The 16,389-nt window shown below is 41.7% G+C and overlaps 1 protein-coding gene across 1 annotated transcript in view; it reads left to right on the forward strand.

Annotated features, from left to right (window-relative positions):
* Window positions 1–16,389, forward strand: part of LOC139759048 (ribosome biogenesis protein bop1-A) — a 408,882-nt gene that overhangs the window by 352,475 nt on the left and 40,018 nt on the right. The window contains exon 13 of the mRNA XM_071680955.1: window positions 11,415–11,561. Within this exon, the coding sequence (XP_071537056.1) occupies window positions 11,415–11,561 (147 nt within the window). The remainder of the gene's footprint in view (window positions 1–11,414; window positions 11,562–16,389) is intronic.

Consider the following 16,389-nt stretch of genomic DNA (forward strand, 5'->3'; position numbering starts at 1 on the left):
TTGGATTACGTGTTAATTGATAGGAGCGCGGAAGAGAGAGTTTTGGATGTTAATGTGCTGAGAGGTGCAACTGGAGGAATGTCTGATCATTATCTTGTGGAGGCGAAGGTGAAGATTTGTAGAGGTTTTCAGAAAAGAAGAGAGAATGTTGAGGTGAAGAGAGTGGTAAGAGTAAGTGAGCTTGGGAAGGAGACTTGTGTCAGGAAGTACCAGGAGAGACTGAGTACACAATAAAAAAAAGGTGAGAACAAAGGACACAAGGGGAGTGGGGCAGGAATGGGATGTATTTAGGGAAGCAGTGATGGCTTGCGCAAAAGATGCTTGTGGCATGAGAAGCATGGGAGGTGGGTTGATTAGAAAGGGTAGTGAGTGGTGGGATGAAGAAGTAAGATTATTAGTGAAAGAGAAGAGAGAGGCATTTGGATGATTTTTGCAAGGAAATAATGCAAATGACTGGGAGATGTATAAAAGAAAGAGGCAGGGGGTCAAGAGAAAGGTGCAAGAGGTGAAAAAGAGGGCAAATGAGTGTTTGGGTGAGAGAGTATCATTAAATTTTAGGGAGAATAAATAGATGTTTTGGAAGAAGGTAAATAAAAGGTGTAAGACAAGGGAACAAATGGGAACTTCAGTGAAGGGGGCTAATGGGGAGGTGATAACAAGTAGTGGTGATGTGAGAAGGAGATGGAGTGAGTATTTTGAAGGTTTGTTGAATGTGTTTGATGATACAGTGACAGATACAGGGTGTTTTGGTGGAGTTAGTGTGCAAAGTTAGGGAAAATGATTTGGTAAACAGAGAAGAGGTAGTAAAAGCTTTGCGGAAGATGAAAGCCGGCAAGGCAGCGGGCTTGGATGGTATTGCAGTGGAATTTATTAAAAAAGGGGGTGACTGTATTGTTGACTGGTTGATAAAGTTATTTAATGTATGTATGATTCATGGTGAGGTGCCTGAGGATTGGTAGAATGCGTGCATAGTGCCATTGTACAAAGGCAAAGGGGATAAGAGTGAGTGCTCAAATTACAGAGGTATAAGTTTGTTGAGTATTCCTGGTAAATTATATGGGAGGGTATTGATTGAGAGGGTGAAGGAATGTACACAGCATCAGATTGGGGAAGAGCAGTGTGGTTTCAGAAGTGGTAGAGGATATGTGGATCAGGTGTTTGCTTTAAAGAATGTATGTGAGAAATACTTAGAAAAGCAAATGGATTTGTATGTAGCATTTATGGATCTGGAGAAGGCATATGATAGAGTTGATAGAGATGCTCTGTGGAAGGTATTAAGGATATATGGTGTGGGAGGCAAGTTGTTAGAAGCAGTGAAACATTTTTATCGAGGATATAAGGCATGTGTACGTGTAGGAAGAGAGGAAAGTGATTGGTTCTCAGTGAATGTAGGTTTCAGCAGGGATGTGTGATGTCTCCATGGTTGTTTAATTTGTTTATGGATGGGGTTGTTAGGGAGGTGAATGCAAGAGTTTTGGAAAGAGGGGCAAGAATGCAGTCTGTTGTGGATGAGAGAGCTTGGGAAGTGAGTCAGTTGTTGTTCGCTGATGATACAGTGCTGGTGGCTGATTCATGTGAGAAACTGCAAAAGCTGGTGACTGGTAAAGTGTGTGAAAGAAGAAAGCTGAGAGTAAATGTGAATAAGAGCAAGGTAATTAGGTACAGTATGGTTGAGGGTCAATTCAATTGGGAGGTAAGTTTGAATGGAGAAAAACTGGAGGAAGTGAAGTGTTTTCGATATCTGGGAGTGGATCTGGCAGCGGATGGAACCATGGAAGTGGTAGTGAATCATAGGGTGGGGGAGGGGGCGAAAGTTCTGGGAGCGTTGAAGAATGTGTGGAAGTCGAGAACATTATCTCGGAAAGCAAAAATGGGTATGTTTGAAGGAATAGTGGTTCCAGCAATGTTGTATGGTTGCGAGGCGTGGGCTATGGATAGAGTTGTGCGCAGGAGGGTGAATGTGCTGGAAATGAGATGTTTGAGGACAATATGTGGTGTGAGGTGGTTTGATCGAGTGAGTAATAATAGGGTAAGAGAGATGTGGCAATAAAAAGAGTGTGGTTGAGAGAGCAGAAGAGGGTGTTTTGAAATGGTTTGGTCACATGGAAAGAATGAGTGAGGAAAGATTGACCAAGAGGATATATGTGTCGGAGGTGGAGGAAACGAGGAGAAGTGGGAGACCAAATTGGAGGTGGAAAGATGGAGTGAAAAAGATTTTGAGTGATCGGGGCCTGAGCATGCACGAAGGTGAAAGGCGTGCAAGGGATAGAGTGAATTGGAACGATGTGGTATACCGGGGTCGACGTGCTGTCAATGGATTGAACCAGAGCATGTGAAGCGTCCGGGGTAAACCATGGAAAGTTCTGTGGGGCCTGGATGTGGAAAGGGAGCTGTGGTTTCGGTGCATTATTACATGACAGCTAGAGACTGAGTGTGAACAAATGGGGCCTTTGTTGTCTTCCTAGCGTTACCTCTTGCACATGAGTGGGGAGGGGGTTGTTATTACAAGTGTGGCGGGGTGGCGATGGGAATGAATAAAGGCAGACAGTATAAATTATGTACATGTGTATATATGTATATGTCTGTGTGTGTATATATATGTATACGTTGAGATGTATAGTTATGTATATTTGCGTGTGTGGGCGTGTATGTATATACATGTGTATGTGGGTGTGTTGGGCCATTCTTTCGTCTGTTTCCTTGCGCTACCTCGCTAACACGGGAGACAGCGACAAAGCAAAATAAATAAAAAATAGAAATATATATATATATATATATATATATATATATATATATATATATATATATATATATATATATTTTTCTTTCTTTTAAACTATTCGCCATTTCCCGCGTTAGCGAGGTAGCATTAAGAACAGAGGACTGGGCCTTTGAGGGAATACCCTCACCTGGCCCAATTCTCTGTTCCTTCTTTTGGAAAATTAAAAAAAAAAACGAGAGGGGAGGATTTCCAGCCCCCCGCTCCCTCCCCTTTTAGTCGCCTTCTACGACACGCAGGGAATATATATATATATTCCTATGAGTCCACGGGGAAAATGAAACACGAAAAGTTGAGCCCAAACCTGCCATTGACACCAAGAATCTTTTAGTTCTCCCTTTTGATAATGATTTCATTTTGCTTCCCATGTTGCTTAAATCCTTTAATGTAAATGTTGTCTTTAGCAACAATAATACTGTAAAGAATATCTTAATCAGGAATTCACCAGAAAATTCTCTTTGTTGGATCTATAAAGTCCCTTGTGGAAACTGTGATAAATTTTATGTTGGTCAGACTGGTAAGGATCTTTCCGTTAGACTTAAGCAACATAAATATAATATAAGAACGGGACAAGAATCAAATGCCTTGTTTAATCATGTTAAAAACTATGATCATTGTATTGACTGGAGTAACGCCATCTCAGTTATTAACTCTAACTTTATTACCAAGAGAAATATCATTGAATCTTCTATTATTAAATACACAAAGAATTATAATCTTAATATTAGTGATGGTCTATACAAATTAGATAACTTTATTGTTGATAAGATTTGTAAAATGATAAGTTTATGAACGCTCGTTGTATGTTTTGGACAATCACATGTTTACCAAATGGCGTCCTAGCTGTGTCTCTTCGATGAATATCAACTGACTGTTATATTTCTCTTGTGTCTCCCCTGGTGATGTGATTGTTACACGAAAGTGCACATGGGAACTTTTCATGTTTCATTTTCCCTGTGTACTCATAGGAATATCTTGATCACGCGCAAAATTGTGATCCTTTCTAATATTTATTTATTTATTTATTTATTTAATTATTTATTTATTTTATTTTGCTTTGTCGCTGTCCCCCGCGCCTGCGAGGTAGCGCAAGGAAACAGACAAAAGAAATGGCCCAACCTACCCCCACACACATGCACACACACACACACACATCCACACACACAAACATACACATCCCAACGTACACACACACACAGACACACACATGCACACAGTTCACACTGTCTGACCCTGCCCACCCCCATCGCCACCCCGCCACACACAGAATAACATCCCCATCCCCCCTCATGTGCGCAAGGCAGCGCCAGGAAAAGACAACAAAGGCCCCACCCGCTCACACTTAGTCTCCAGCTGTCATGCAATAATGCCCGAAACCACAGCTCCCCCCCACATCCAGGCCCCACAGAACCTTCCATGGTTCACCCCAGACGCTTCACATGCCCTGATTCAATCCATTGACAGCACGTCGACCCCGGTATACCACATCGATCCAATTCACTCTATTCCTTGCCTGCCTTTCACCCTCCTGCATGTTCAGGCCCCAATCACTCAAAATCTTTTTCACTCCATCTTTCCACCTCCAGTTTGGTCTCCCACTTCTCCTCGTTCCCTCCACCTCTGACACATATATCCTCTTGGTCAATCTTTCCTCACTCATTCTCTCCATGTGCCCAAACCATTTCAAAATACCCTCTTCTGCTCTCTCAACCACGCTCTTTTTATTTCCACACATCTCTCTTACCCTTACATTGCTTACTCGATCAAACCACCTCACACCACATATTGTCCTCAAACATATCATTTCCAGCACATCCACCCTCCTGCGCACAACTCTATCCATAGCCCACGCCTCGCAACCATACAACATTGCTGGAACCACTATTCCTTCAAACATACCCATTTTTGCTTTCGAGATAATGTTCTCGACTTCTACCTATTCTTCAAGGCTCCAGGATTTTTGCCCCCTCCCCCACCCTATGATTTACTTCTGCTTCCATGGTTCCATACGCTGCCAGATCCACTCCCAGATATCTAAAACACTTTACTTCCTCCAGTTATTCTCCATTCAAACTTACCTCCCAATTGACTTGACCCTCAACCATACTGTACCTAATAACCTTGCTCTTATTCACATTTACTCTTAACTTTCTTCTTTCACACACTTTACCAAACGCAGTCACCAGCTTCTGCAGTTTCTCACATGAATCAGCCACCAGCACTGTATCATCAGCGAACAACAACTGACTCACTTCCCAAGCTCTCTCATCCCCAACAGACTTCATACTTGCCCCTCTTTCCAAAACTCTTGCATTCACATCCCTAACAACCCCATCCATAAACAAATTAAACAACCATGGAGACATCACACACCCCTGCTGCAAACCTACATTCACTGAGAACCAATCACTTTCCTCTCTTCCTACATGTACACATGCATTACATCCTCGATAAAAACTTTTCACTGCTTCTAACAACTTGCCTCCCACACCATATACTCTTAGTACCTTCCACAGAGCATCTCTATCAACTCTATCATATGCCTTCTCCAGATCCATAAATGCTACATACAAATCCATTTGCTTTTCTAAGTATTTCTCACATACATTCTTCAAAGCAAACACCTGATCCACACATCCTCTACCACTTCTGAAACCACACTGCTCTTCCCCAATTTGATGCTCTGTACATGCCTTCACCCTCTCAATCAATACCCTCCTATATAATTTACCAGGAATACTCAACAAACTTATACCTCTGTCATTTGAGCACTCACTCTTATCCCCTTTGCCTTAGTACAATGGCACTATGCAAGCATTCTGCCAATCCTCAGGCACCTCACCATGAATCATACATACATTAAATAACCTTACCAACCAGTCAACAATACAGTCACCCCCTTTTTTAATTAATTCCACTGCAATACCATCCAAACCTGCTGCCTTGCCGGCTTTCATCTTCCGCAAAGCTTTTACTACCTCTTCTCTGTTTACCAAATCATTTTACCTAACCCTCTCACTTTGCACACCACCTCGACCAAAACACCCTATATCTGCCACTCTATCATCAAACACATTCAACAAACCTTCAAAGTACTCACTCCATCTCCTTCTCACATTACTACTTATCACCTCCCCATTAGCCCCCTTCACTGAAGTTCCCATTTGCTCCCTTGTCTTTCGCACTTTATTTACCTCCTTCCAGAATATCTTTTTATTCTCCCTAAAATTTAATGATACTCTCTCACCCCAACTCTCATTTGCCATCTTTTTCACTTCTTGCACCGTTCTCTTGACCTTCTGTCTCTTTCTTTTATACATCTCCCACTCATTTGCATTTTTTCCCTGCAAAAATAGTCCAAATGCTTCTCTCTTCTCTTTCACTAATAATCTTACTTCTTCATCCCACCACTCACTACCCTTTCTAATCAACCCACCTCCCACTCTTCTCATGCCACAAGCATCTTTTGCGCAAGCCATCACTGCTTCCCTAAATACATCCCATTCCTCCCCCACTCCCCTTACCTCCTTCGTTCTCACCTTTTTCCATTCTGTACTCAGTCTCTCCTGGTACTTCCTCACACAAGTCTCCTTCCCAAGCTCACTTACTCTCACCACCCTCTTCACCCCTACATTCTCTCTTCTTTTCTGAAAACCCATACAAATCTTCACCTTTGCCTCCACAAGATAATGATCAGACATCCCTCCAGTTGCACCTCTCAGCACATTAACATCCAAAAGTCTCTCTTTCGCGCGCCTGTCAATTAACATGTAATCCAATAACGCTATCTGGCCATCTCTCCTGCTTACATACGTATACTTATGTATATCTCGCTTTTTAAGCCAGGTATTCCCAATCACCAGTCCTTTTTCAGCACATAAATCTACAAGCTCTTCACCATTTCCATTTACAACACTGAACACCCCATGCATACCAATTATTCCCTCAACTGCCACATTACTCAGCTTTGCATTCAAATCACCCATCACTATAACCCGGTCTTGTGCATCAAATCCACTAACACACTCATTCAGCTGTTCCCAAAACACTTGCCTCTCATGATCTTTCTTCTCATGCCCAGGTGCATATGCACCAATAATCACCCATCTCTCTCCATCAACTTTCAGTTTTACCCATAGTAATCTAGAATTTACTTTCTTACATTCTATCACATACTCCCACAACTCCTGTTTCAGGAGCAGTGCTACTCCTTCCCTTGCTCTTGCCCTCTCACTAAACCCTGACTTTACTCCCAAGACATTCCCAAACCACTCTTCCCCTTTACCCTTGAGCTTCGTTTCACTCAGAGCCAAGACATCCAGGTTCCTTTCCTCAAACATACTACCTATCTCTCCTTTTTTCACATCTTGGTTACATCCACACACATTTAGACAACCCAATCTGAGCCTACGAGGAGGATGAGCACTCCCCGTGTGACTCCTTCTTCTGTTTCCCATTTTAGAAAGTTGAAATACAATATATATATATATATATATATATATATATATATATATATATATATATATATATATATATATATATATATATATTTTTTTTCTTTCAAACTATCCGCCATTTCCCGCGTTACCAAGGTAGCGTTAAGAACAGAGGACTGGGCCTCTGAGGGAATATCCTCACCTGGCCTTGTTCTCTGTTCCCTCTTTTGGAAAATTAAAAAAAAACGAGAGGGGAGGATTTCCAGTCTCCCGCCATATAAATATATATATATATATATATATATATATATATATATATATATATATATATATATATATATATACATATTCCCTATTCCCTGGGGATAGGGGAGAAAGAATACTTCCCACGTATTCCCTGCATGTCGTAGAAGGCGACTAAAAGGGGAGGGAGCGGGGGGCTGGAAATCCTCCCCTCTCGTTTTTTTTTTTAATTTTCCAAAAGAAGGAACAGAGAATTGGGCCAGGTGAGGGTATTCCCTCAAAGGCCCAGTCCTCTGTTCTTAACGCTACCTCGCTAATGCGGGAAATGGCGAATAGTTTGAAAGAAAAAGAAAAGAATATATACATATGTATATATATATTATACTTTGATTCTGTCTCCCACATTAGCAAGGTAGCATAAGGAAATAGACAAAAGACTGGCCCAACCCACCCACATACACATGTATATATATAAACGCCCACATTTGCACATATACATACCTATACATTTCAACGTATACATACATATACATACACAGACAAGGCAGCAGGTTTGGATGGTATTGCAGTGGAATTTATTAAAGAAGGGGGTGACTGTATTGTTGACTGGTTGGTAAGGTTATTTAATGTATGTATGACTCATGGTGAGGTGCCTGACGATTGGCGGAATGCATGCATAGTGCCATTGTACAAAGGCAAAGGGGATAAGAGTGAGTGCTCAAATTACAGAGGTATAAGTTTGTTGAGTATTCCTGGTAAATTATATGGGAGGGTATTGATTGAGAGGGTGAAGGCATGTACAGAGCATCAGATTGGGGAAGAGCAGTGTGGTTTCAGAAGTGGTAGAGGATGTGTGGATCAGGTGTTTGCTTTGAAGAATGTATGTGAGAAATACTTAGAAAAGCAAATGGATTTGTATGTAGCATTTATGGATCTGGAGAAGGCATATGATAGAGTTGATAGACATGCTCTGTGGAAGGTATTAAGAATATATGGTGTGGGAGGCAAGTTGTTAGAAGCAGTGAAAAGTTTTTATCGAGGATGTAAGGCATGTGTACGTGTAGGAAGAGAGGAAAGTGATTGGTTCTCAGTGAATGTAGGTTTGCGGCAGGGGTGTGTGATGTCTCCATGGTTGTTTAATTTGTTTATGGATGGGGTTGTTAGGGAGGTGAATGCAAGAGTTTTGGAAAGAGGGGCAAGTATGAAGTCTGTTGGGGATGAGAGAGCTTGGGAAGTGAATCAGTTGTTGTTCGCTGATGATACAGCCCTGGTGGCTGATTCATGTGAGAAACTGCAGAAGCTGGTGACTGAGTTTGGTAAAGTGTGTGGAAGAAGAAAGTTAAGAGTAAATGTGAATAAGACCAAGGTTATTAGGTACAGTAGGGTTGAGGGTCAAGTCAATTGGGAGGTGAGTTTGAATGGAGAAAAACTGGAGGAAGTGAAGTGTTTTAGATATCTGGGAGTGGATCTGGAAGCGGATGGAACCATGGAAGCGGAAGTGGATCATAGGGTGGGGGAGGGGGCGAAAATTCTGGGAGCCTTGAAGAATGTGTGGAAGTCGAGAACATTATCTCGTAAAGCAAAAATGGGTATGTTTGAAGGAATAGTGGTTCCAACAATGTTGTATGGTTGCGAGGCGTGGGCTATGGATAGAGTTGTGCGCAGGAGGATGGATGTGCTGGAAATGAGATGTTTGAGGACAATGTGTGGTGTGAGGTGGTTTCATGGTTTGATTGAGTAAGTAATGTAAGGGTAAGAGAGATGTGTGGAAATAAAAAGAGCGTGGTTGAGAGAGCAGAAGAGGGTGTTTTGAAATGGTTTGGGCACATGGAGAGAATGAGTGAGGAAAGATTGACCAAGAGGATATATGTGTCGGAGGTGGAGGGAACGAGGAGAAGAGGGAGACCAAATTGGAGGTGGAAAGATGGAGTGAAAAAGATTTTGTGTGATCAGGGCCTGAACATGCAGGAGGGTGAAAGGAGGGCAAGGAATAGAGTGAATTGGAGCGATGTGGTATACCGGGGTTGACGTGCTGTCAGTGGATTGAATCAAGGCATGTGAAGCGTCTGGGGTAAACCATTGAAAGCTGTGTAGGTATGTATATTTGCGTGTGTGGACGTATGTATATACATGTGTATGGAGGTGGGTTGGGCCATTTCTTTCGTCTGTTTCCTTGCGCTACCTCGCAAACGCGGGAGACAGCGACAAAGAAAAAAAAAAAAAAAAGAAAACATAGACAGACATGTATTGCCACATATGAAATGACACCCCCTCCCTAGCGTGTGCACGAGGTAGTGCCAGGAAACGGCAGCAAAGGCCCCATTCGTTCACACTCAGTCTCTAGCTGTCGTGTGTAATGCACCGAAACTACAGCTCCTTTTCCACATCCAGGCCCCACAAAACTTTCCACGGTTTACCCCAGACGCTTCACATGCCCTGGTTTAATCCACTGACAGCACATCGAACCTGGTATACCACATCGTTCCAGTTCTCTCTATTCCTTGCAAGCCTTTCACCCTCCTGTATATTCAAGGCCCAATTGCTCAAAATCTTTTTCACTCCATCCTTCCACCTCCAATTTGGTCTCCCACTTCTCCTCGTTCCCTCCACCTCTGACACACATATCCTCTTTGTCAATCTTTCCTCACTCATTCTCTCCTTGTGACCAAACCATTTCAATACACCCTATTCTGCTCTCTCAGCCACACTCTTTTTAAATTACCTCACATCTCTCTTACCCTTTCATTACTTCACCTCACACCACATATTGTCCTCAAACATCTCTTTTCCAACACATCCACCCTCCTTTGCACAACCCTATCTATCGCCCATGCCTCACATCTATATAACATTGGTGGAACCACTATTCCTTCAAACATACCCATTTTAGCTCTCAGAGACAACGTTCTCACCTTACACACATTCTTCAGCGCTTCCAGAACATTTGCCCCCTGCCCCACCCTGTGACTCACTTCCGCTTTCTTGGTTCCATCCGCTGCCAAATGCACTCCCAGATATCTAAAACACCACTTCCTCCAGTTTTTCTCCATTCAAACTTACCTCCCAATTTACTTGTCCCTCAACTCTACTGAACCTAATAACCTTGCTTTTATTCACATTTACTCTCAGCTTTCTTCTTTCACGCACTTTACCACACTCAGTCACCGATTTCTGCAGTTTCGTCATTTTTAACAAAATTTAAAGACCCTGTGTTTTTTGTTCATATTGCAATTAACTTTTTGCAGTTTGCCTGTCATTTAAGAGTTAATGTTCCATTAAGCTTTTTGTATATTTCTTTTATCTTTAATCCCATTCCCATTTGTATAGGGTGGATCAAGTGCATACAGTCTCTTAGTGTACACACACCTATCTTGTACCCAACATACTATAGTGAACAAATGTTGTTGTTAGACCTTTCTTTACTATGGCTTGTGCTTTTTTGTTGGTAATTTGTTTCTTGTTAGTAATTCTTTTTCTTTGAGGGATAATGATATAGATATTTTTATTATCTTTTTCTGTGAATACTTAGCTCTATGAATTATGGTTATTGGAGAGAGGTTACTTTGTGGGGGTTGTTGGCTTTACTATGTCATGTTCTCAAGGCTTTGAGTTTACAGGGTTGTTTTAAGTGCAGAAATTATCCTCTTTTGCAAAGATTAAGATGTGTATGTAAATTGTCATGCTGAGATAGTTGTGGCAATTGCAAAGGATGTTCTGTATGTAGGAAGGATGCCACATATTTGTGAGAGACTTGAATGGAAGTAGAGACACCATCGGGAATATCACCAGAGTACAATATGAGAAGAACATGTGGATGAGAGGGGCATTATGTTAGACATAGGTAGATGTTTACTGATGATGGAGTGAACTTACCTTCTTCAGATATGTGACAAAGAGAATACATTTTATAACTCTAGAGTTGTAATTTTTTTTTACATTAACTTCAAAAATTTCAGGTTTGAGATGGAGTGCACTAGAAGACCACATCTTCTGCGATACCATAGAAAAGCTGTTCGCAGTGTAGCCTTTCATCGAAAATATCCACTGTTTGCATCAGCTGCAGATGAAGGACGAGTAATTATTTCACATGGAATGGTCTACAAGTAAGTTTGATGATTGATGATTGAAATAGATATGAAAAAATTATGTCTCTTCAAGATGTATAGAACTATTTGCATTAGATTCATATGAAGGAAAAGTAATTGTTTTACATGGAATGTTCTACAAGTAAGATTGATGTTTGATAATTGGTGCTGATATGAAAAACATTACATGTCTTTTCATGATGTGTAGCATTATAGATTTAAAGTATACATTTTTTCATATTAGATTTTTTTATTGATCACCATTTCCCACATTTGCAAGACATTGCCAGCAACAGGTGAAGAGAGGCCACATTAACTCACATCCATTCTGTAGCTGTCATGTGTAGTGCGCCGAAACCACAGCTCCCTATTCACAACCGTGCCCCACAGACTGTACCATACTTTATGTCAGTTGCTTCATATGCTCAGGTTCAGTCCATTGATAGCACGTCGGCCCCTGTATACGTCTTCATTCTAATTTACTCTATCCCTTGCACTCTTGTCACCCTTCTTCATGTTCAGGCTCCAATCACTCAAAATGGTTTTCACACCATACTTCCAGCTCCAATTTGGTCTCCCCTTTCTCCTTGTTCCCTCAACTTCTGACACATATATTCTCTTTGCTAACTTTTTCTCACTCTCTCTCTCCATATGTCTAGACTGTTTCAACACACCCTTTTCAGCTTCTCAGCCATGCTCTTTTTGTTACCTCATCTCTCTCTTAACCATTTATTACATGATCAAATTACACCACATAATGACCTTGAACATATCCAACACAACCCCCCCCCCCCCACTACTCTGCACATCCTCATCTATAATGTCTCAATCTCATTTAATATTGTTGGGACTACTTTACCTTCAAACATGTACATCTTTGCCCTCCCAGATAACAATCACTTTTTCCACACATTCTTCAGTGCTTTCACAACCTTCACCCCTTTACCCATCCTATGACTCACATCCACTTCCATGGCTCCATCTGCTGCTATGTCCACTCCCAGATATCTAAAACTCTTCACTTCCTTTAATTTTTCTCCATTCAAACTCTCACCCCAACTAATATGTCCCTCAACTTGGCAAAACCTAATAACCTTGCTTTTACTTATATTTCTTCTCTACTTTCCCCTTTTATACAGTCTTCCAAATTCAGTCATCAGCTTTTGCAGTTTCCCACTCAGATCTGCTGCTAGTGTTGTGTCATCAGCAGACAACAACTGAATCACTTCCTATGCCCCCTCATCCCCAATAGGCTGCATACTCGCCCCTGTCTCGAAGACTCTGGTATTTTCTTCCCTCACCACAGCATCCATAAATACATTAAACAGCCAAGGGGATATCTCATGACCCTACCACAGACCAACCTGTAAGTATTTTTCTTACACATTCTCTAAAGCAAACCCCAAAGCCACACATCCTCTACCACTTCTAAAACCACACTGTTCCTTCCCAATCTGATGCTGTGTACATGCCGTCTCCCTCTCAGTTACTACTCTCCCAAACAATTTACCAGGTACACTATACAAACTTACACCCCTGTTGTTGGAACACTTGCTATTCATGCATTCCACCAGTCCTCAGCCTTTTCATCATGATCTATACATGTTTTAAAAATCCTATCTAACCAATCAACAGCACCTTCTTTCTTAAGAAATTCAGTTGCTTTCGCCACCTTTTCTCTCTTCACCAAACAACTCTCTATAATTCTCTCACTTTGCATACAATGCTGACCCAAACACCCTACCTCTAAAGCCTCAAACACATTCAGCAGTCTTGCAAAATACTCATCTTCTCACTTTGTCACTACCTGTTACTACTTCCCCTTTTGACCTCTTCTCCAGTGATCCCATTTATTTTCAGTTTTTGCACATTGTTAACCTTTCTCCAAAACATCTTATTCTCCCTAAAGTTTCCTGATACTCTCTCACCCCAACTCTTCTTTGCCTTGTTTTTCAACCCCTGCACCTTCCTCCAGACCTCCAGCCACTTTCTCTAAAGCATCTCCCAGTCTTTTCACACCTTTCCTGTAAATACTGCCAAAATGCCTCTTTTCTCTTTCACTAGCAACTTACCTTTATCCCACCTCTCACTGCCCTTCCTAATCTGCCCACCTACCACTTTTCACTTGTCACATGCATCGCTTGCACATACCAGTAGTGCTTCCTTAAATACCTCTCATTCCTCACCCACTCCCTTAGCCTCATTTACTCTCACCTATTAACATTCTACACACAATTTATCCTGGTATTTCTTCACACTCCTTTCTCACCACTCTCTTCTCACCAATACTGTTTCCTATTTTCCAAAAACATCCTCGAGGTTGTAATCAGACATCCCACTAGTGGCCATTCTCAGCACATTTATATCCAAAATTTACTCTTTTGAATTCCTATCAATTAATGACCATCCTCTCCTCTCACATATGTATGCTTGTGGACATCACTTCTCGTTATATACCACGAATTCCCAGTTCCCGTTCTTATTTCAGATAAATAGTAATTTGTTCAATGTGTTTGATGATAGAGTGGCAGATGTAGGATATTTTGGTAAGGATGGTGTGCAAGGCGAGAGGGTCAGGGGAATGGTTGGGTTAAGAGAGAAGAGGTAGCGAAGGCTTTGCAGAAGATGACATCCAGCAAGGTACTGGGTTTGGATGATATTACAGTTGAATTTATTAAGAAAGGGGGTGACTGTGTTGTTGATTGGTTAGTAAGGATATTGAGTATGTATGGATCATGGTGAAGTGCCTGAGGATTGTTATAAAGGCAAAGGGGATAAAGGTGAGTGTTCAAACTACAGAGGCATAATTTTGTTGAGTATCCCTTGGAAATTGTATGGGAGGGTATTGATTGAGATGGTGCAGACATGTACAGAGCATCAGATTGAGGAAAAGCAGTGTGGTTTCAGAAGTTGTAGAGGATGTGTGGATCAGGTATTTGCTCTGAAGAATGTATGTGAGAAATAATTAGAAAAACAGATGGATTTATATGTAGCATTTATGGATCTGGAAAAGGCGTATAATAGGGTCGATGGAGATGCTTTGTGGAAGGTCTTCATAGCATAGGGTGTGGAAAGTACACTGCTAAAAGCAGTAAAAGGTTTTTACCAAGGATGTAAGGCATGTATACAACTAGGAAGAGAGGAGAGTGATTGGTTCCCAGTGAAGGTCGGTCTACAGCAGGGGTGTTTGATGTTCCCATTGGAACCATGGAAGCAGAAGAGAGTCACAGGGTGGGGGAGGGGGCGAAGGTTTTGGGAGAGTGACGAATGTGTAGAAGGAGAGAACGTTCATTATCTTGGAGTGCAAAAATGGGTATGTTTGAAGGAATAATAGTTCCAATAATATTTTATGGCTGCAAGGCATGGGCTGTGGATATGGTTGTACGGAGGAGGGTGGATGTGTTGGAAATTAAATGTTTTGAGGACAGTATGTGGTGCGAGGTGGTTTGATCGTGTAAGTATTGAGAGGGTAAGAGACATATTTGGAAAAAAAAAAAAGAATGTGGCTGAGAGAGCAGAAGAGGATGTCTTGAAATGGTTTGGTCATATGGAGAGAATGAATAAAGAAAGATTGACAAAGGATATATGTGTCAGAGGTGGAGGGAACAAGAAGTGGGAGACCAAATTGGAAGTGGAAGGATGGAGTGTAAAAGATTTTGAGCGATTGGGGCATGAACATACAAAAGGGTGAGAGGCGTGCAAGGAATAGAGTGAATTGGAGCAGTGTGGTATACCAGGGTCAACGTGCTGTCAGGGCATGTAAAACATCTGGGGTAAACCATGAAAAGGTCTGTGGGGCCTGGATGTGGATTGGGAGCTGTGGTTTTGGTGCATTACATATGACAGCTAGAGACTGATTATGAATGGATGTGGCCTTTTTTGTCTGTTTTCCTGGCACCACTTTGCTGAAGCAGGTGGTAGCAGTGCTGTTTCCTGTAGGGCGGACAGCACCAGGAATGGATGAAGAGAAGCAAGTATGAATATATACGTGTGTATATATGTCTTTATGTATATGTACATGTGAATGTATATTTTGATATATATGTATTCATGTATATGTGCATGTATGTGTATTTGTCGTAGGAGGCAGCCAATGGGGACGGGAGTTGGGGCTAGAAACCCTCCCCTCCTTGTATTTTAACTTTCTAAAAGGGGAAACAGAAGGAGTCATGCAGGGAGTGCTCATCCTCCTCGAAGGCTCAGATTAGGGTGTCTAAATGTGTTTGGATGTAACCAAGATGAGAAAAAAGGAGAGATAGGTATTATGTTTGAGGAAAGGAACTTGGATGTTTTGGCTCTGACTGAAACGAAGCTCAAGGGTAAAGGGGAAGAGTGGTTTGGGAAGGTCTTGGGAGTTAAGGCAGGGGTTGGTGAGAGGGCAAGGGCAGAGGAAGGAGTAGCACTACCCCTGAAGCAGGATTTGTGGGAGTATGTGATAGTGTGTTAGAAAGTAAACTCTAGATTGATATGGATAAAACTTAAAGTGGATGGAGAGAGGTGGGTGATTATTGGTGCCTATGCACCTGGTCATGAGAAGAAAGATCATGAGAGACAAGTGTTTTGGGAGCAGCTGAGTGAGTGCGTTAGTAGCTTTATAGATGAGACCAGGATATAGCGATGGGTGATTTGAATGCAAAGGTGAGTATAGCGATGGGTGATTTGAATGTAAAGGTGAGTATAGCGATGGGTGATTTGAATGCAAAGGTGAGTGATGTGGCAGTTGAGGGTATAATTGGTGTACATGGGGTGTTCAGTGTTGTAAATGGAAATGGTGAAGAGCTTGTATGTTTATGTGCTGAAAAAGGGCTGGTGATTGGGAATACCTGGTTTAAGAAGAGAGATATAC

Source organism: Panulirus ornatus, chromosome 32, assembly GCF_036320965.1.
Source record: "Panulirus ornatus isolate Po-2019 chromosome 32, ASM3632096v1, whole genome shotgun sequence".
In the NCBI taxonomy this organism is placed as follows: domain Eukaryota; kingdom Metazoa; phylum Arthropoda; class Malacostraca; order Decapoda; family Palinuridae; genus Panulirus; species Panulirus ornatus.